General features: G+C 57.3%; 1 protein-coding gene across 1 annotated transcript in view; it reads left to right on the top strand.

The window, feature by feature from the left end:
- The first annotated feature begins 2,540 nt into the window (after positions 1-2,540).
- Positions 2,541-20,703, top strand: part of TG (thyroglobulin) — a 152,913-nt gene continuing 134,750 nt past the window's right edge. Inside the window, 11 exon segments of the mRNA XM_006753290.2 lie at positions 2,541-2,607; positions 3,899-4,007; positions 4,296-4,393; positions 5,827-6,030; positions 7,057-7,216; positions 12,784-12,890; positions 13,605-13,748; positions 14,107-14,292; positions 15,319-16,401; positions 17,036-17,623; positions 18,754-18,993. Of these exon segments, the coding sequence (XP_006753353.1) occupies positions 2,541-2,607; positions 3,899-4,007; positions 4,296-4,393; positions 5,827-6,030; positions 7,057-7,216; positions 12,784-12,890; positions 13,605-13,748; positions 14,107-14,292; positions 15,319-16,401; positions 17,036-17,623; positions 18,754-18,993 (2,986 nt within the window).

Below are 20,703 nucleotides of genomic sequence, written 5' to 3'. Positions count from 1 at the left end.
TTCACAGCTTCCTGGGGCCGGGCCAGCAAGGATGACTGGGCACAGGCTGGGGGCCCGCTGGGGGCCTGCTCTGCGCGTGCGCCCTGGGAGGCTGTCCCATCAGCTGTGATGCTCCGTCCTGACAGTGAGGACAGCGCTACTCCCACAGCCCGGGGCTAACTTGCCCATATAGGGGCGGCAGGGGCCGCTGGGGGGGCCTTTCCTCATGCACCTTCTTTACAGCCTCTCCAGCCATCTAAGTCAGTGGTTCTCAACCTTCCTAATGTCGTGACCATTTAATACAGCTCCTCATGTTGTGGTGACCCCCAACCATAAAATTATTTTTGTTGCTACTTCATCACTGTAATGTTGCTACTGTTATGAATAGTCATGTAAATATCTGATATGCAGGATGTATTTTCATTGTTACACATTGAACATAATTAAAGCATAGTGATGAATCACAAAAACAATATGTAATTATATATGTATTTTCCGATGGTCTTAGGCGACCCCTGTGAAAGGGTCATTCGACCCCCGAAGGGGTCGCGACCCACGGGTTGAGAACCGCTGATCTAAGTCCATGCCTCATTCTTCACTATGCCCACTCCCCAGGCTGAGAGGTCGCCAAGCTCCACCCGTGCTTCTGACACCCAAGAAGTGTGTCTCCATCTGCCATCCCTACAGCTGAGAAGCAGCCTGGCCAAGGCCAGGGCGGGCGTGGGGAGGCCAGGGGGAGGCTGTGCTGGTCAGCTGGTCAGGCTGGGGGGCCAAGGAGGCAGGGGCAGCGAGGGTGCAGGGGAGGGCCCGTGCCCGAGGGATGGAGTGCGGCTCGCTGTAGGATCGGAGGCTGATGACGGGGAGGGTGGAGGTTCAGGACGCGCTCAGGTTTGCTACTGGACAGCAGTAGCATGTCGAGGAGGAGCATGTGGGACAGGTGGGATGTGAGGTATCTGTGGAGCCGGAAGCTTGACAGACAAGTCTGGCTGGAGCTGGGGATGGTGCTGGGGATGGTGCTGGGGATGGTGCTGGTGTTGGTGCTGGTGCTGGTGCTGGTGCTGGTGCTGGTTCTGGTGCTGGTTCTGGTGCGGGGGCTGGACCTGAGGCAGGAGCTGGGGCTGGAGCTGGAGCAGGGGGTGGAGGGGGCTGGGGCACCCCCATCACCCCCGCTACTGCTGCTGGTGCTGGTGCTGGTGCTGCTGCTGGTTCTGGTGCTGGTTCTGGTGCGGGGGCTGGACCTGAGGCAGGAGCTGGGGCTGGAGCTGGAGCAGGAGGTGGAGCTGGGGCTGGGGCTGGAGCTGGGGCTGGAGCTAAAGCTGGAGCTGGAGCAGGAGCTGGGGCTGGAGCTGGAGCTGGAGCTGGAGCTGGGGCTGGAGCTGGAGCTGGGGCTGGAGCTGGTGCTGGTGCTGGAGCTGGTGCTGGAGCTGGGGCTGGTGCTGGGGTTGGAGCTGGTGCTGGGGCTGGAGCTGGTGCTGGAGCTGGTGCTGGAGCTGAAGCTGGTGCTGGAGCTGGAGCTGGTGCTGGTGCTGGTGCTGGAGCTGGAGCTGGGGCTGGTGCTGGTGCTGCTGCTGGAGCTGGGGCTGGTGATGCTGGTGCTGGAGCTGGTGCTGGAGCTGAAGCTGGTGCTGGAGCTGGAGCTGGGGCTGGAGCTGGAGATGTTGGAGCCGTGGGCTGACGCGATTCCTCAGGAAGGATGTGCAGAACAGGGCTTCTCACCTGTTTTTAAGGCCACACGCTGTCAGTTAAAATAACTGTTGAGTTTTACTTTCCATGGTTTGTATCACAAACAGAAAAATGAGATAGTAACCAACACTGAGTAGTTATATATACAAATACTGTGTTTTTTAAAAAAATACATATTTTTATTGATTTCAGAGAGGCAGGTAGAGGGAGAGAGAGATAGAAACATGAATGGTGAGAGAGTCATTGATCGGCTGCCTCCTCCACGCCCCATACTGGGGGTCGAGCCCACAACCCGGGCATGTGCCTGACTGTGACCAGGAATCGCACCATGGCCTCCTGGTTCATAGGTAAATGCTCAACCACTGAGCCACGCTGGCCAGGCCATCCTATGCTACTGATTGTGTCTGTTTTGTTCTCTGCCACCCCCTCACTGCCTGGCTCCTGTCTGCTACTGATGGGCTCTTAACAAACACTGGTAGAGGGATGGAGGGAAGGAGGGACGAGGGAAGGAGGGAAGGAGGGAGGGGGGGGGATGGAAGCAAGGAAGGGGGATTGCTTTCTCCCTGTGGGGCTGAGCCTGTGGCCCACAAAGCCCTGAGCTTCGTCTTTTCTGTGTAAAGATGAACTTGGAAGCCACCCAACCCTCTTCTGCACTCCCATGTCCTCAGCAAGACTCTCACCCGCGACTGGCCACACGAGTGTCCTCGGGGAGCAGACGTGGGTGGAGGAGCCCTTGTGCGCAGCAGAGGAGACAGGGCGGCGCTGCTCTCCTGAGTGCCCGTGGGCGGGGGCAGTGGGCACAGCAGCTCCATAAAGGCTCCCTGGCCAGAGCCCGGGGGCAGAGCGCCTCTACCCCTTCACCCCCTGAAGGGCCCAGGATGGCGCTGGCCCTGTGGATCTCTGGCCTGCTGGCCTCCGCCTGCCTGGTGTCAGCCAACATCTTTGGTGAGTTCCCCCCCCAAGGCCATGGAGCAGCAGGAGGAGGCCAGAGCCCCTCAGCCAGCCAGGCTCTGCCCCAGGGCCTTTGCACATCCTTGGTCTCATTAATCCCTGCAGTGTCCCCAGGTCACTTATTTGCTTTTTCCTTTCTAGATGAAGAGACAGAGGTTCTGAGAGGAGGTCTCAACTGTCTAAGGCAGTGATGGTGAACCTTTTGAGCTCGGCGTGTCAGCATTTTGAAAAACCCTAACTTAACTCTGGTGCTGTGTCACATATAGAAAATTTTTGATATTTGCAACCATAGGAAAACAAAGATTTATATTTTTGATATTTATTTTATATATTTAAATGCCATTTAACAAAGAAAAATCAACCAAAAAAATGAGTTCGTGTGTCACCTCTGACACGCGTGTCATAGGTTCGCCATCACTGGTCTAAGGTCACTTAGCTCGTGATTGGTGCACAGGAGATGGGAAACACCATCTTCCTAATGTCATTCTAATTCCCCACACCCCGTTCTATTAGCGAATTTTGAAAAAATATATTTTTATGATTTCAGAGAGGAAGGGAGAGGGAGACAGAGATAGAAATATCAAGGGTGAGTGAGAATCATGGATCGGCTGCCTCCTGCACGCCCTACACCGTGGATCGAGCTTGCAACCCAGGCCTGTGCCCTGACCAGGAATGGAACCATGACCTCCTGGTTCATAGGCTGATGCTCAGCCCCTGAGCCACGCCGGCCGGGCCGCTGTTAGCAAGCTTTCGATAGGGACAGCATTTTATTTCTTAGCTGTCTCGAGGCCCGTGGTTCATAGGCTGATGCTCAGCCCCTGAGCCACTCCGGCCAGGCCGCTGTTAGCAAGCTTTCGACAGGGACAGCGTTTTATTTCTTAACTGTCTCGAGGCCCAGGTCATCAGGTGTGGGGCAGTCAGCAGGTAGTGTGAAACCTACCCGTGGGGGCATGCACCCGCGTCCTGGGCGCAGCGCCACTTCCTGTGTGACTTCCACGGTTTGCCCTGAACCCTTCTCTCGGCAGCTGTGTGGCCCTGAGCAGGTCCTTTCCCCTCCTGGTCTCAGTGTCACGTGGACAGAATGGAGATCCACCCCCCCTCCGCCCCTCCCAGGTTTTTGTTGAGAATTAAATGAGCTCCTGTCATACGTGGAAAAGTGTGATCAGTTGAAACATTGTGGGTTGGGACCTCATGGTTGGTGGTGATGCCAGAAATAAGACCCTGTGCCTACGGACCCGTCCTGGTTCCGGGGTCCAGGCCACATACTGATGTGCCCTCTCTGCAGAGTACCAGGTGGACGCCCAGCCGCTCCGTCCCTGCGAGCTGCAGAGGGCCAGGGCCTCCGGGGAGCGAGCCAGCCACGTGCCCCAGTGCGCCGAGGACGGCAGCTTCCAGTAAGGGCTCCCTCCCTCGCCACGTGGACGCGCAGGGTCCGAAGGGCCTTAAAAACCACCTCGTCCTCCCCCTGGGGCTAGAACAGGGGTGACGAGGCTGCAGGGGTCAGCGAGCCAGGAGAGGAGAGCTTGCAGTCCCATCACCCCCCACCCCCGCTCCCTCCTCACCCCCACTCCCTTTCTCCCTCATCACACACCTCACAGCCAGGGAGAGGGGAGGTCGAGGGCAGGGAGCTGGGCGCGGCTTCGGGAGCCCTCATGTGTCCACGCCGGTGTCTCCCGCCTCAGGACCGTCCAGTGCCGGAGTGACGGCTACTCCTGCTGGTGTGTGAGCGCCGACGGCAGGGAGGTGGCTGGCAGCAGGCAGCCCGGGCGGCCCATGGCGTGTAAGTGTGCAAGGGGGTGACGGGGTGTCCCATGGGAGGGGGGCTGGCTAGGGCCACACACACCTGGGAAAGCTCTGGGCGTGGCACGTGACCAGGCCCGTGTCCCTCTGGGCTGCTGGTGCTCCTGGCGTGAGGCCGACAGTCCTGCACGCCGGGCCCGTGTCCCGCAGGGCCCCTGTGCAATCATGTGGGACCATCAAGGCACTTGGTGAGCAAGTGGGTGCTGAGTCCCCCTGTGCCAGGGCCTGGGCCTCGGTCCCGCTGTGAGCAGACATTCCAGGCTGTGACCCCGAGAGCAGCTTGGGCAGCCCAAACGTGCCTCACTGAGTGTTTCTGAGATTTGAGGCTTGGGGAACAGCTTCCCTGTTAAAATAGCGACTATGATGAGAACTCAAATTAACAGCCCCTGTTTGGGGCATGACTGAGGTAAGCCTAAAACAAGGATCAGCTTAAGCTGGCCACATTTAGTTAGTTGGTTAGTTAGTCCTCACCCGAGGATATTTTTCCGTTGATTTTTAGAGAGAGTAGAAGGAAGGGGGAGAGACAGAGAGAAACATCGATGTGAGAGCGACACATTGATGGGTTGCCTCCTGCACACACCCTGATCAGGGCTGGGATCGAGCCTGCGACCCAGGTACGTGCCCTTGACTGGAACTGACCCACAACCCTTCATCTCATGGGCTGATGCTTTATCCACTGAGCCAAAACAGCTAGGGTTTTTTTTTCTTTAAATTTAATTAAACAGTTTTTTTAGGTCATCTTTAAACGGTGAGATTGAGTCTAGGACCAGCGATCCTGTCGAGGAGGAGAGCTGGGACTTGGGCGCTGGCCTTTCGGGGCTGGCCCGCTGGCTGGGGAGCAGGCTGGCTCCTGACACTCCCTGGATGACACTGGCCAAGCCCCAGGCCCCACGCCCCACGGTGCTGCGGCTCCTCGTCTGTACCGGGAACAGGATTAGCCTCACGGGTGTGGGAGGGTTAACACACGTGTACAACCCCTGGCGCACTGGGGTGTTCGGTGGGGGCAGCCATCATCTGTCACTCCTCCTCCTCTCGCCGAGGAAGGCACATGGACTTTCTGATAAGTCTATCGATGAGGAGAGGGAGGCACAGAGTGGGAAGCGACTGCCCCCAGGCTGCACAGCAAGCCCGCGGGGCAATTTGGAGGGAGACAAGCTCTGTTCACAGCCAGGCCTGTACCCCATCCACACCCACCTCTGCAGCACCAGGCGGCGGGGTGTCGGGGAGACCGACGGGCAGGGGGCAGCCTGCCCTTCCCGGCCTCGGCCGCAGGATGCTGGAAGGAATCCCGGGGTAGAGGCGGACACGCTGGCCCTGAGCCTGCCCCCAGTGTGCTGAGCATCCACGGCCTGTGCAACCTCTCGGGAGGCCGGGAAGTCCGGGCTGAGATCTGACGCTGCCCCTCACCCACAGGCCTGTCCTTCTGCCAGCTGCACCGGCAGCAGGTCTTGCTGAGCGGCTACCTCAACGGCACGACCGCCTCCTACCTCCCTCAGTGCCAGGATTCGGGGGAGTACGCACCGGTGCAGTGTGACGTGCGGCGGGAGCAGTGCTGGTGTGTGGACACGGAGGGCATGGAGGTGTACGGGACCCGCCAGCGGGGCAGGCCCACGAGATGTAAGTCCCCAAGCTCCCCGGGGAAGGGGTGTGCTCTCCCCACGGGACAAGGGCAGAGGGCCCGGCCCTCGGTGCAGAGATGAAAGCCTTTAGGGAAGATCTTATGACTTCTTTTAAAAAAAAAAGTCTAATGGCCTTTATTTATTATTATTATCTTTTAAAATCTTTATTGTTGAAAGTATTACATATGCCTCCTCTCCCTCCACCCCTATTGACCCTTTCTAGCCTGCCCTGCCCCCGCCCCAGGCCTTCACCACCCTATTGTCTGTGTCCGTGGGCTCTGCATGTAAACATCCAAGGTTTTTGGTTGATCACTTCCCACCCAAACACCTTCGCCACCTTCCCTTTGAGGTTCGAGTCTGTTCCACGCTTATATTTTTTATTTTGTTAAAATACGTTTTTATTGATTTGTATAGAGAGAAGAAGGGAGAGGGTTAGAGAGACAGAAACAACGATGAGAGAGCAACATCATCGGCTGCCTCCTGCACATCCCCCACTGGGGATCGAGCCGCAACCTGGGCACGTGCCCTGCCTGGGGGTGGAACCAGCCACTTCTTGGTTTCTAGGTTGATGCTCAACCGTGGAGCCCATCAGCCGGGCCCTGCTGATTCTGTCTAATGCAGTGGTTCTCAACCTGTGGGTCGCGACCCCTTTGGCCGTCGAACGACCCTTTCACAGGGGTTGCCTAAGACCCTCCTACATATCAGATATTTACATGACGATTCGTCACAGTAGCCACATTACAGTTATGAAGTAGCAACGAAAATAATGTTATGGTTGGGTCACCACATGAGGAGCTGTATTTAAAGGGCCAGCAGGCTGAGAACCACTGGTCTAACGTTTCACGTGGTGGTGGGGGATCAGTACTCGCCGGCTGGTGCTCAGGAACATCGCAGGATCTCGGTGACCTGGGCCCCTGTCTGGGTCTCAGCTGTCACGCGGGTGCGTGACTCGGCCTGTGGACTGCAGAAGCACATGCACCTGTTCATACAGGAGACGTGAGCATTTCTCCTTGGAAACGTCTAGGTCCCAGGAGCTGTGAGATCCGGAACCGCCGCCTTCTGCACGGAGTGGGGGACAAGTCGCCCCCCCAGTGCTCTCCGGACGGCGGGTTTCTGCCCGTGCAGTGCAAGTTTGTCAACACCACGGACATGATGGTCTTCGACCTGGTCCACGGTTACAACAGGTAAGGGGAGCCGGCCTCGGGCGCGCCCGTCCCTCATCTGGGGGCCGGTGCTGTGAGGTGTCATGCACTCGGCCTGGTGGGGATCAGAGAGGCAGGCCGGGCTTCCTGTGCGGCGGAAGGACATCTGAAGGGCGGCCGCATTGTGGACAAAGCACGCTGACAGCCGCTATGCCAATTAAAATGCATGAACCCTCGGGCCCAGCCAGCCGGCGGGAGTAAAAACGCCGGAAGGTGAGGACACAGGTACTAGGAGGTCTCCTGCATCGGTTTCCATCGGAGCAGAAACCTGGGAACCAAGTGACTGAGACCCCCGCGGTCCCCACCGTAAATGTTTATGTGGCGTTGAGCAGAACGCATCGGAACTGCGCCAGCTCAAGGGTTGAGGGTTCTGCAGCGTAGCATGCGCAGCTACAAGGTACAGGGTACGGATAGCAGGGTAGGACTTAGTATTTATTTATTTATTTATTTATTTAATTTTTTTTTTAATTGATTTCAGAGATGAAGGGAGAGAGAGAGAGAGAGAAACATCAACGAAGAGAGAGAATCATTGACCGGCTGCCTCCTGCACACCCCCTACTGGGGATGGAGCCCGCAACCCGGTCGTGCGCCCTGACCTGGAACCGAACTGTGACGTACGTCCTGGTTCACAGGTCCACGCTCCACCACTGAGTCGCTGACCAGGCTGATTCAGTTTTTAGAAAACACACCAGCAAACGGGTCCTTTCGTGGGCACATCTGCATGGATGGTTATCCTGTGGCTGTGGAGCACAGGCAGTGCTGTGAATGGGCGCGAGCCGGGTGGGGACACAGGCAGGCGGGCTGGGCTCCTGTGGGGAGGGATCAGCAGCAGCGGCAGACGGCGCTGTGAGAAGCACGGGCACGGTCATGTCTGTGCTTTTCTGGGAATTGTCTATCCATGTGCTTACAAGTAAGTCTGGAGATGTAAACAGCAAACCTCAAAAGGGAGGCGCAGGGTGGATCTCGGCCAAGTCATCAGATCACCTCCCCATTCTTGTGAAGGCCCCGGGGCAGGGGGGTGGGGGTGGGGGGGCGGAGAGGGGGGAGAGTTGGGCCCTTCTGAATGCCGCCGACCCTCCTTATCCGCAGCTTTGCTTTCTGAGGTTTCAGTTACTCGAGGTCCGCCCTGGCCAGTTTTGCTCAGTGGGTAGAGCGTGGGCACATGGACTGAAGGGTCTTGGGTTCAATTCTGGGCAAGGGCACATACCTCGGTGGCAGGCTCCATGGGGAGGCAACCAATCAATGTGTCTCTCTCACATGGATGTTTCTCTCTGTGTGTCTCTCCCCCTCCCTTCCACTCTTTCTAAAAATCAATGGAAAAATATCCTCAGGGGAGCATTAACACAAAACAAAACAATAACTCTAGGTCCACCACAGTCCAAAAAATATGAAATGTCAACAATTCACACGTTGCAAATTGCACGGCGCTCTGGGTCCCGTGAGGAAGTCTCGCAGTCCACTCGGACGTGACTCAGCCCTGCGTCCAGGGTCACCGTTGCTGCTCTGCCCGCGGGCACCTAGGAGCCACAGTAGCTATCAGATCGATACCCTGTCGTGGTGTCCTGGTGGCTGGTGGCAAGTCGCCCCGATTTTATTTATTAACGGTACCAAAGCGCAAGAGCAGTGATGCTGGCGGTCCAGGCCCGCCCCGGAGAGGCCGGCAAGGTCTCCCTTAAACAAGAAGGTGAGCGCCGTCCAGGTAGACGCCCACAGGGCCTTGACCGCAGTGTATCCGTACAGTTGTCCTACTTCATGACTCGCTGCTTTCTGTGCCTCTCTTTCTGTGCCTGCTTCAGCATTTAAACTTTATCACAGGTGTGTCTGTGTAGGAAAAAGCAGTCTAAATGGTATAGAGATAGGGTTTGCCGCTCTGTGGTTTCAGGCATCCCCTGAGGGTCTTGGGACGTAGCCCCCAGGGATCAGGGGGGACTAGAGTAAAAATAACTGAGCATATTAGGCTGAGAATACTGGTGGGAATTCTCTTGGAGGAGCGAGCCTTTATGTGGCTGTCTCCAAACAGCCCGTTTCTTTCCCTGTGTGAGATGGGGGGGCCTCGGGCTGTGCTGTGGTGGGAGCTGCAGGGTAATTGAAGAACTGGGGAGTTTTAAGTTGAACCCTCAAGTTTCTGTTCGTGTAGGTAAAAATAGCTGAACACCAGCGGTTTCACTTGTTCAACATGACATGCGAAATTCCGAGTTCCTGATTCTGAGGAACAAGGTGGGGGCTGTGTGCGTCCTCCCGCGGCTCCAGGAAACGGGCCGGAAATGCTGCTTTTGGACGGAGCACGCACCCTGCGGTGCTCCCGGTGTTCGCGCTGCCTGCCCCGTCCGTCTGCAATACCTGCCTGGCCCCGTAGCATTGGTCCTGGTGACTCTCATCCGGACTCTGACAGTGTTTGGCAAAGCGACCTAGTCCCTTACCCTCTCTGAGCCTCAGTCTCCCCATCTGTAAAATGGGGACAGCTCCATGCTTCTTAGGGTGTGATGAAGACCCGATGAAACCTCGTCTGTGAAACCACTGTGAAAACTGTAAATATGATGCATTTCTAGGGAATTAATAGTGTATAATCCAACTTCAGCACATGTAGATTAGGTTCCCCCACCCCCACGCAGGCCCAGGGAGTGGCCTGCCTGTGCGCACATAAGCAACTCCACAGAGTCTGATTCAGTGGTGCTCATTGATGCAAACCAGTGCGTGCTCAGTTCAAGTTCAAGTGGGTGCTTGCCTCATACAGGGAATTGACATCCTTCAGCCCACTTTAATCCTTACAAGGAAAATCAGATGGATATTCACGGTCTCTAGCGTACACATGAGGAATTGAAACACCAGAGGTTAAGGAACCCCCTCTAAGAAGCACGGCCAGTCTGGCTTCTTTTACTCTCCCACACAACCTCGATCCATCTATTTCCCCTACAGGGCGTGGCATAGAGCCTGGCACACAGTAGGCCTACAAGGTAGGTTTACACTCCCTCCACCCGAGAACTTTGCTGGTGCCACTTTGAGGCGCAATTCACAGCTCCTTCCACCAGAGGGCAGTCGAGTTAAATGCAAAAGTTGAGGACTAAGCATCCATTGTTTAAGACAAAACAAAATGCACTCCTGAAATGGGATCCTCTTTTTTGTACGCAAGCATATAGTCTCAGAGTGCGTTTGGTTTAGGAAGGTCATGGGAAGGGTCAGGTAGTTGGTTACTGGAAGCCCAGCCATATTCAGGAATTTTCTGATAAGCAACCCTGGGCCCAGCGACTCCCCGGGGCGCAGTGGCAGGAGCCAGGGAGGCCACATGGAAAGTCTAGACTTAGCACCCAGGGTTGCCAGATAAAAAAGCACAGATGGCCAGTTATACCTCAATTCAGATAAGCAGGGGGCGCTTTCTGTCGTAAAATATGCTCCTCCCCACTATTGCACCACGGACTTTGAGCCTGGGGTGGCGGGTGGGAATATCTTAATAACCATCGTAGTTGGACTTAGAAAAGAATGGACTGGGGTTGGGGCAAAGCAGAGTGGGTGCTGGGAGGCGACTCTGGGAGTTTGGGGGCTCGGGGACTGGACCAGGAGAGAGGGGATGACTTGGGCTAGAGTGGCTGACGGAGAGGAGAGTGGAGAGACATAGCGCGTTTGGAGGAGTGTTTGCTAGGTGAAATCCACAGGACTTGGTGGAGGAAGAGAGAGGGAGGGCGAGGGAGAGGGAGAGTGTAGGGTGAGTTTGGCTTTTCTTGGGGTGGCAGAGGAAGGTGGAGGATCAGTGAGAGGGAGGTGAACGCGTGGCCGAGGCCCTCGGGCCCTGGGTGGGATGAAGATGGCTCAAAGACCCTGCCAATGACAATGGCAGAAGCAGCCAATAAACAAGCTTGGTGACGATGATTGTGCTGGGGGAGGAGTCCCACATTCACAGATGGTGGTACCGGTTCTGATATCCAGTTGCCTATCCAATTGGATTTCAGGAGAAGGAACTCAGGGAAGGTTCAGAGCTTGCACTTTCTTGAACTTATATTCGGACACGAATGCAGAGCAGGCAGGGCGCCCTCAGGACCCTGACCTGTCGCAGTGGCAGCTCTCCATCCTCCGCGCTGCCGTTGTCGAACAAGTTTAGCAGTGGACGAGGGTCCCTGGCCCCTGGTCGTGGCCGGGTGACCTTGAACCGATCCTTCTTTACTCTGAATCCCAATATCCTCGCGTATGAGCAAGTTGATATATTTGACATTTTGCAGATCATCTTTTACAGAGCAGTGGCTGAATGAACGGAAGTCATGCTTATGCTACGAAAAGCCCTTTGAGAATGGAATCATCCCAGGTTCCAAAGAATGAGCTTTTATTCTACACCTCCAGCTGGGCAAAATGAGCGTTCAGTTTCTATTAAGCATTACTCACGAACTGTAGCAGTCCTTTGTCTGTAACTTCTGTCTGTGATGTCTATAACGCACGCACAATCATAGACCAACAACATGGAGCAAGTCCATAATTCTGTAGCACTTTCCTAGGCTCTTTTTGCATATTCATATCCACTCAAATTAACGTTCAGGCTGCGAGCAGATTCTGCACAATACATCGCCTCCCAGGCCTGGTTCAGTTACATGCCTGTCCCAGCGGGTGTATGTACAGGCCATTGCACACTCTACCCTTTTCACACGATGTTCCGTACACGTCCATCGAGGGGGTTTACTCCGATTTACTCTTCATTTTCCTATCCCCGGGCACGGATGTGGCTCCAGTAGATTGCCAGGCTGATGCCACAGCCGCAGACTCTGGGTGCTGACGGTTTGGGGATAGATCCCCAGACACAGGTGGAAGCACATCAGGCTCAGGCCTTGGGGACCCGCTCCCTGGGGCGTAAGACGAACCCCTCAGCATTGCCTAAAGCAGCAGCAAGCCCTCCGGTTGCTAAGTCACTGACTATGGGAAGGACGCCTGCCTGTGGCTTTGCATCACCGGCGTCTCAGATGACGTCCCGGTGGGAACGCAGCCGGTTAGCCCCGTAGCAGTTGCCAGGTCAGACGTGAGTTACGTACGCTTTTCCTCAGCCTTCGGAAAGGGTCGGCTCGCCCTCGTGAGTGATGTCATATTGATTTTGCGTTTTTGCAAGCTGGGGGCCTGGGAAATGTCCTACTCAGGAACTTCCTGTGGGGGGATCTGGCTCCCTGACAAGCTCTCAACAGACCCTGAAGGCCCCGAAGCTGTTTGATCTCCCAGATGAGGTCATCGCCCTGTGCCACACGTGTGCACGGCAGCTGGGCCTTGCGCCTCCAGAGTCACGTTCTAGGAGGGGACGCGTTCAGGCCACGTGCATTACCTGTGTTCCTCCCGATGCTGCGAGACACGGGCTCGGGTGTAAATCGGTCGAGTGCCACGAGTGAGGAAGACGGCCAGTGGGTAGAGGACAGCTAGGCACAGCTCAGGCCGGTAACACCGATTTAGGAAAGACTCACAATCCCCGCAGGAAGCCCGGAGCCGCTGGCACTAGATGAATGGTCAGAGGTGCCTTTTCCCACATCTGTTCGCCATGGGTTGCCTTTTAAGAAATGGTGACTGTCCATGTCCTACCCCTTCAGGTTTCCAGACGCTTTCCTGACGTTCAGTGCCTTCCGGAGAAGGTTCCCGGAGGTGTCCGGGTACTGTTACTGCGTGGACAGTCAAGGGCGGGAACTGGCTGAGACAGGTGAGCGCGCCTCAGGCCATCCCAGGGGAGGGTGGCATCGCCAGGTCTGAGGGCCGCCACCTCAATACCGGCAGAGCGGAGGGAGCCGTGCGGCCTGTGCCCTGGACAGGCTGTCCTGTGTCTGAGGGGCATGGCTAGCAATTCCAGCATGGTGCTCTGAGCACGGCTGCTCTGGCCCGCGGGGCCCCTTTGTGGGCACGGGAGAGGCGCCCCCTCCTGGCAGAGGCAGCTCTGCGTGGGGCCAGTGGAGGAGCAGATGGGCTCCGTCTCCTCTCTCGCATCAAGCTCCGTGGGTGTGAGCAGCCTGCACAGTGGTACCCACAGCCCTAGCTTAGGAACCAGTAAGGGCTGGTTCAGGTCTCATGCCCACTTGATGCCGGTGAAGGCTCTAGTCTGGTCCTCTTTTTTTTTTTTTTAAATCCTCACCTGGATTTTAGAGAGAGTGGAAGGGAGGGAGAGGAGGGGGAGAAAGAAACACCCATCCATTGGTTGCCTCCCGCGTGGGCCTGACCGGGCAGGCCAAGGATCGGGCCTGTAACTCAAGGTATGTGCCCTTGACCGGGAATCGAACTTGCGACCCTTCGGTCTGCAGATGACTCTCTAACCACTGAGCAACCGGCCAGGGCAGCTCTGGTCCTCTTCCTACCCATGTACGTAGCGAGATCAGGACCCCCTTTGGGGAGGAAGCTGCACCTTGACACTGTCTCTGCTCAGGTCTGGAGCTGCTGCTCGATGACATTTACGACACCATTTTCGCCGGGCTGGCCCTCGCGCCCACCTTCACGGACACCACCCTGTACCGGATCCTGCAGAGGCGCTTCCTCGCCCTTCAGCTCGTTCTTTCCGGCAGGTTCCGATGTGAGTCACCAGCAAGCGACAGATGCCCCTGCTGCTGCCGGGAGGGAAGCTCTGGGGTCTGCAAGTGGCTGTGGTCCCCATGGCTGCAATTTCTGTGGCTGTGCTCCCTGTGGCTGAGGTCTCCGTGGCTGTGGCCCCTGTGGCTGAGGTCCCTGTGGCTGCAGTTTCTGTGGCTGTGGTACCTGTGGCTGTGGTCCCTGTGGCTGAGGTATCCATGGCTGTGGTCTTCATGGCTGTAGTCACATGGTTGTTCCTGCAGAGTATGGGGGGCGTGAATGTCACCAGCAAGCAGAATGCGTGCTGTGCGCCCACCAGGGGCTGTTGCCTGTCTTCTCTCTCCCCCATGGATTTCCTCCAGGCCCCACGAAGTGTGAAGTGTAGCGGTTCACAGCGAACGACTTCGGTCACGCCTACGTCCCAAGCTGCCACCGAAATGGGGACTTCGAGGCGGTGCAGTGCCAGAGGGGAGGCCCGTGCTGGTGTGCAGATGCCCAGGGCAAGGAGGTCGTGGGGACTCGGCGGCAGGACGCGGCGCTGCCTTGCGGTGGGTCTCCCATCGAGGGTGTCCTATTGGGGTCTCCTCAGGTCCTACTATTTTGTTTCTCCAGACCACCCACTCCAGGACGTAACTGAGACACTGGAATTCGAATTTAAACTAACTCTTCTAAACATGATTGCAGTCATCCTAGGATATTCAGATAGAATGACCCGGCCACGCACGGTGTTGACTGAGTTGATCACTATTTAATGAGTAATTTCAAAGGAAGGTCAAGAAACCTAGAAGAAGGTGTGCGAAGTGGGTTTACCAATCGTGCATCGTTCTATTACATTACAGGACCGATCATCTCTCCTATGACATAGCATAACAGTACATATTGCAGCACAGAAAGATGTTTATTGTAGGAAATACTAACAGCACTTACATAGGCTTTTTATCCTCAAAGAGACTATACACTAGCCAGCCGAGACGAGGCTACCCACAAAGAAGAATTAGGCGGCCACACGAAGAGCAGATAATGAAGCACTCAGTCCACGCAGGGTTCCAGCGGGAGTGTGCCGGAAACCGGCTGCATTAAAAATAGGAATTGGTTGGTGTACCTGCCGCCTAGGGCTGCTGCCCCCAAAGACCACGCACTGGGTGGCTTAAACAACAGACACTTACTCTCTCTCAGTCCTGGAGGCTGGGTGGCAGGGCTGCGCTCTCGCTAACGGTGCCCAGGAAGCATCCTTCCTGCCCCGTCCTTGTGAGGCCTCGGCCCCAGCCGGCCGCACTCTCCCAGTCTCTGCCCTCGCGTGGCTTCTTCCTGTGTGTCTGTCCATCTCATCACGTGTCCTCTGGGCAGGACTCCAGCCATTGATGCAGGGCCCTCTCTAATCCTGTAAGACTTCATCTTGACTAGTCATATCCCCAACACCCTCTCTCCCCACGAGATCAAGTTCCAAGGCCCCAGGTGGACGTGAATGAGGGGCGAGGGAGGAGGGAGACGTTCCAGCCCAGGATGCTGGTGCACGTGTGCGGCGGGTTTTCGGTGGTGATGCTAACCCCGTTTCCTCTGCTCGCCCTGTGCAGCTGGCGCCGGGTCCTGCTCCTCCGAGAGGCGGCGCGCCCTGTCCAGGCTCCGCTTCGGGCCCTCGGGCGACCTCAGCCTCCGGGGCTCCTTCGTGACCCCCCGGAGAGGAGCTGGAGGGGCCCCGCCCTGCCCGCCCACCATCAAGCAGCTCTTTGTGGACTCGGGGATCCTCCGCTCCCTCATCAAGGGCCAGAAACCACCGTTTCCCGCCGCAGGGAGTCTCCTCCCAGAAGCCATCCGAGGGCTTTTCCCCTCCCGCGAGCTGGCTCATCTTGCCCTTCAGTTTACCGCCAACCCAAAGCGCCTGCAGCAGAACCTCTTTGGGGGGAGATTTTTGGCGAACGTCGGCCAGTTTAACTTGTCGGGAGCCCTTGGCACAAGAGGCAGCTTTAACTTCAGTCAGTTTTTCCAGCGACTCGGCCTCCCAGGCTTCCAGGGTGGAGGAGGACTTGTCAATCAAGCCAAACTCCTCTCTGCGGGACTGGATTCGAATCCTGCTGTGGAAACACCCGGAGCCGCGAAGGAAGGCAGGGCTATGAATAAGACAATTGTGGGCAGCTTTGGCTTTGAGGTCAACGTGCAAGAGAACCAAAACGCCCTGAAATCCCTCGCTTCTCTCCTGGACCTTCCGGAATTCCTTCTGTTCCTGCAGCACGCGGTGTCCGTGCCGGAAGACATAGCCAGGGATTTGGGTGATGTGATGGGAATGGTGCTCAACTCCCAGGGCTGTGAGGCAACACCCGGCAGCCTTTTTGTCCCGTCATGCACGGCAGAAGGAAGCTATGAGGATGTCCAGTGCTTTGCCGGAGAGTGCTGGTGTGTGGACTCCCAGGGCAAAGAGCTGCCCAGCTCCAGGGTGAGAGGCGGACGGCCACGGTGCCCCACAGCGTGTGAGAAGCAAAGGGCTCGGCGGCTCAGCCTCGCGGGCAGCCAGCCCGCAGGCTCCAGTCTGTCCATGCCTTCCTGTACCCGCCAGGGCCACTTCTTACCCATTCAGTGCTTCGACTCCGAATGCCACTGTGTGGACGAGGAGGGTCAGGCCATTCCTGGAACTCAAAGCGCACCTGGGCGACCCCAGCAGTGTAAGTCTGTCGGGTGTTCCGTCTATAATCTCCGGTTCTCTCTGGGGGCCCTGACACAGTGCATTGCAGAAAAAAGAATGCAATCACAGCAAAGCCTCACACTTCTGTTAGAGGCCAAATTTTCTGGTTAATTTAAAAATTGTCCGGAAAACTCTGTTGTTGTTTAAATATATATTTTTACTGATTTGAGAGAAGGAGAGAAAGATAGGAGCATCAATGTTGAGAGAGAATCACTGATCGGCTGCCTCCTGCTCACCCCACACTGGGGATCAAGCCCACAACCCAGACATGTGCCCTGACTGGGAATCGAACCGTGACCTCCTGGTTCATAAGATCGATGCTCAACCACTGAGACCAGCCGGCCGGGCCAGAAAACTCTTGATAACATTAACCAATTAGCTGAATAGGAAGACTTCCTTGGCTGTAAGGAATTGCCCCATAGCTGTCTCCAGTGTTGACAACAGCTGGTCTCCACAGTCCCCGAGCAGTGATGGGGGTGCTCTCTGTCCACCAGTGGTGGGACCTGTGGCCGTGTAAGGGCTCAGATGGAGTTTGGACACTTAAGGGCTCTGCCTTGGTCTCCTGTGCTGACCAAGTCCCTTCGCCTGACACTGTGCTCCTTGTTCCTCCCCAGGCCCCACACCCTGTCAGCTGCGGGCCGAGCGCGCCTTCCTCGGGGCCGTGCGGACCCTGGTCTCCAACTCCAGCCTGCCGCCCGCCCTCTCCAGCGTCTACATCCCGCAGTGCAGCGCCCGCGGGCGGTGGAGTCCCGTGCAGTGTGACGGGCCCCCGGAGCAGGCCTTCGAGTGGTACGAACGGTGGAGGGCCCAGGACAGCGGTGGCCTGGAGCTGACGGCGGCTGAACTACTCACGAAGGTCCTGAGCTACAGGGACGCAGCCTCTGGCAGCTTCCGTCGCTTCCTGCAAAGTCTGTACGAGGCCGGCCAGCAGGGCGTCTTCCCCGGGCTGGCCAGGTACTCCTCTCTCGGCGAGGTCCCACCGGCCGTGCTGGATGGGAACCGGACCCGGCCCGGGGGCAACGTCCTCCTGGAGCCCTACCTCTTCTGGCAGATCCTACGCGGCCAGCTCCGCCGGTACCCAGGGCCCTACTCGGACTTCAGCGCCCCGTTGGCGCACTTGGACCTGCGGACCTGCTGGTGTGTGGACGAAGCCGGTCAAGAGCGGGAGGGCACCCGGACCGAGCCGGGTGAGGTCCCCACATGTGAGTTCAACCCTGGGAGGAACTGAATTTGTACTTTTAAAAATATATATATATATTTTTATTGATTTTAGAGAGAGAAAGGGAGAGGGAGAGAATGACAGAAACATCAACGATGAGAAAGAATCATTGACTGGCTGCCTCCTGCAAGCCCCACACTGGGGATCAAGCCTGCGACCGAGGCATATGCCCTTGACTGGAATTGAACCCAGGACCCTTTAGTGCTCAGGCCGACGCTCTACCCACTGAGCCAAACAGGCAAGGGCCAACCAACTCCTCTTATGATGGACTTGTTACTTACAAGGACACTGCTGGGTGCTCGGGACCTCAGCAGGTGCCTCCGCCTTCCAGCGCTTTAAATGGGCTTGAGGGAGTGAACGAGAGGACCGATAGGAGAGCTGCCGACCGAGGTCTGTAGGTCCAGGCTGACGACAGGGCCCTGGGAGAGAGCTGCCTGCCGTGTGTGAGGCACAAGCAGAACGAGGCTGAGTCAGTGTCAAACCCAAAGGCCTTTCGCCCGATGGACCTGCCAGCAGCGGCTGGAGGCAACGCCCAGGCAGTTTCATCGCTGCTATTGTCCAAGTGGAATCTCCAGCCAGCCTTGCTGCTGGTACAGGTAGTTCTAGCAGTTCAAGTCCAATCCAGTCTGTCCGGTCACTGAGGCAGTGCTCAGCATCGCCCAGACCTTCCTGGGGAGCGTGAAAAGCCGAACATTGGCTGTTGGCCGAGGTGAGGCTTGTAGAAGGTTTGGTAACAGATGTGCATGAGAGCTGCCATGCCTGGGCATTCACATGTCAAGTTCTAGAGAAAGGCCAACCCTCGAAGTCAACACGTCACTGTCGGCTGCGGCATAGGTTAAATGAGCTGGTCTGAGTGCCCGTGCCTAGTCCAGAGCCTGGAGGGGAGCAGACACTAGCGATGATTAACCTCCTTCCATAGTAGGTCCCCCATCAATGCTGAGTGAATGAGATCGTGGGGACAAAACGGAAAGAACATTCCAGGTTGTGGAAGGAGCTGGTGGGAAGCAAACAGCTGAGGCAACCATGTGCATGCATGCATGTGTGTGCACACTGCAGAGGGGTCAAGGGGGCCGTAGGTGGGACGCACCTGCCTGCAGTGTCTTCCTTTCCCAGGTCCCGGCTCCTGCACCGACGCGCAGCTGCGTGCTCTGCAGTTCATCGCGGACTCGGAGGAGGTGGTCTTGGCTTCCAACAGCTCCTGGTTCCCTCTGGGGGAGAGTTTGCTGGCGGCCACGGGCATCCGGCTGAGCAACGAGGAGCTTGGCCTGCCCCCCGGCTCCCCACCCCGGGAGGCCTTCTCCCAGCAGTTTCTGGGCGGCAGCGAGGACGCCCTTCGCCTGGCAGCGCAGTCCAGTGAGTGATGCGCTCGGTTTCTTGTTCCATCTCTTGGGGGAGCAGGAGCTGGAGTGGGCTTTGCGGCCTCGGTTTCCCCAGGCCAGTGGGTTCCTGGGAATGCAGAGGCGGTGGTTGTGAGGTGCCCTTCCAAGCCGGATGTGCATACTCTCCAAGATGCTCCCACACCCTCCAGCGCCAGCCGCAGGCCCCGTGAAGCCAAGCGCTCTTGCTAAAGGTGAGGGGCTCCAGCCCCCCTACTCAGGCTCCCCTCCTAGCCAGCTCCAAAGCCCCCTCCGTTTCTAAGAATCTAGGAGCACCCCACGGGGGAAGGAGAGGCACCCTCATCACCGAAACATTACGGGTATCGGCTCCTTCCCCTATGAGCCCCTCGGACCCTGCCGGTGACTCCAAACCCACGCCCGTGACCTGCCTGTGACCGAGAGAAGCTCAGAGCATCCATAGTGCTCTCGCCCCTGGCAACAGCTCAGGGCTCCCCGACACTCCCCCTGGCCTGGCCAGGCACGTGCTGTGCTCGGTGGACAGCTAAGTCTTGCATCTGACCCCCAGCGGCTCTGTGAGAATGACGCTGCCATCACCATCTGCGATGTTCTCAAATGCGGAGACCGAGGTTAAGCCACAGGCCCAGGTTCCCCCATGAATAACCAGCAGAGCCCGGATGTGCAGCAGCGGGTCCGGCCCTGAGCCTCTTGCCCCGCCAGCCGGTCCCCAGGCAGCCCTGTCTCATCCCAGAGCCTCTGCTCGCCCTCCACCCCCTGCAGCCGGCTCGGTGGGGTCCCCTGCCCCTCCCCGCTCTCTCACTGACTCCATGCCATCCTCAGTGGGACAAAAGGTTCCCGTCTCCAAGCCTCTCCTAAGCCCCCATCTCTGGTCATATTACTCAGCTGACGCCCTGTCTGGGGTTTTCTGGGCTTGGGTCACACAAAGTGGTCACCCCGACACCATCCAAGCCTCTGAGGACAGAGCGCACCCACTCCTGCCTGCCCAGCTGGGCTGCCTGCTGCCTCAGTTCTCCTGATCCCACAGGAGGTGAGAACCTCCCACGGACCGTCTGTTTCCTGCTCCCCCGCCCCTGCCCTCTCCTTCGGAGGACCAGGCACAGGTCTCCTCTTACTCTTCCTTCGATCCCAGGCCTGGAACACTGCCTGGCAGATGGCAGGAGCCCTGTTAGTGCTGGTTCACCATCCTTCCTGCTTCTACCCCTCCTCCTTCCTCTTCCGTGCCCTCCCGCCCCCAAGCCCTGCACTTCCTTTCTCTGTTCCTCAGAGGCGGAGGTGGGAGGACTCCTGCTTTGGGCAAGAAGCCAGTCATTTAGGGTTTTGTGTGTGGCTCGGGATCTGACGCAATGAAAGAGTGGAGGAGTGGGATTTCGCCTGGAGCTGGGACCACTCTGGGCAGGGAGGGAAGTGGAGGCAGGGGCACGGAAGCTGTTGGTGCCACAGGGATCTGTTCCTTGAATGGCAATGATGCCATTTTCTCCAGAAGTCGGGCTAAGGGGGATCCCCTCCATGCAGCACACGCTCTGCAGCTTCATTCTCATGTCTGGTGCTCAGATAGAGGAAGTGTCCCCGGGAAGGGGCAGGGCTGCTCATTCCCCTGAATCCCTCCGGATGAGGAGAGGCGGCTGGCCTGCTGCAGAGGGGAGGGAGCTCTGTGTGTCAGTGCGTGTGTGTCTGTGTGTGTGTGGTGTGTATGTGTGTGCAGACCTCC

This window comes from Myotis davidii, unplaced genomic scaffold (genome assembly GCF_000327345.1).
Source record: "Myotis davidii unplaced genomic scaffold, ASM32734v1 scaffold30, whole genome shotgun sequence".
In the NCBI taxonomy this organism is placed as follows: domain Eukaryota; kingdom Metazoa; phylum Chordata; class Mammalia; order Chiroptera; family Vespertilionidae; genus Myotis; species Myotis davidii.
This window is presented reverse-complemented; position numbering and strand designations above follow the sequence as displayed.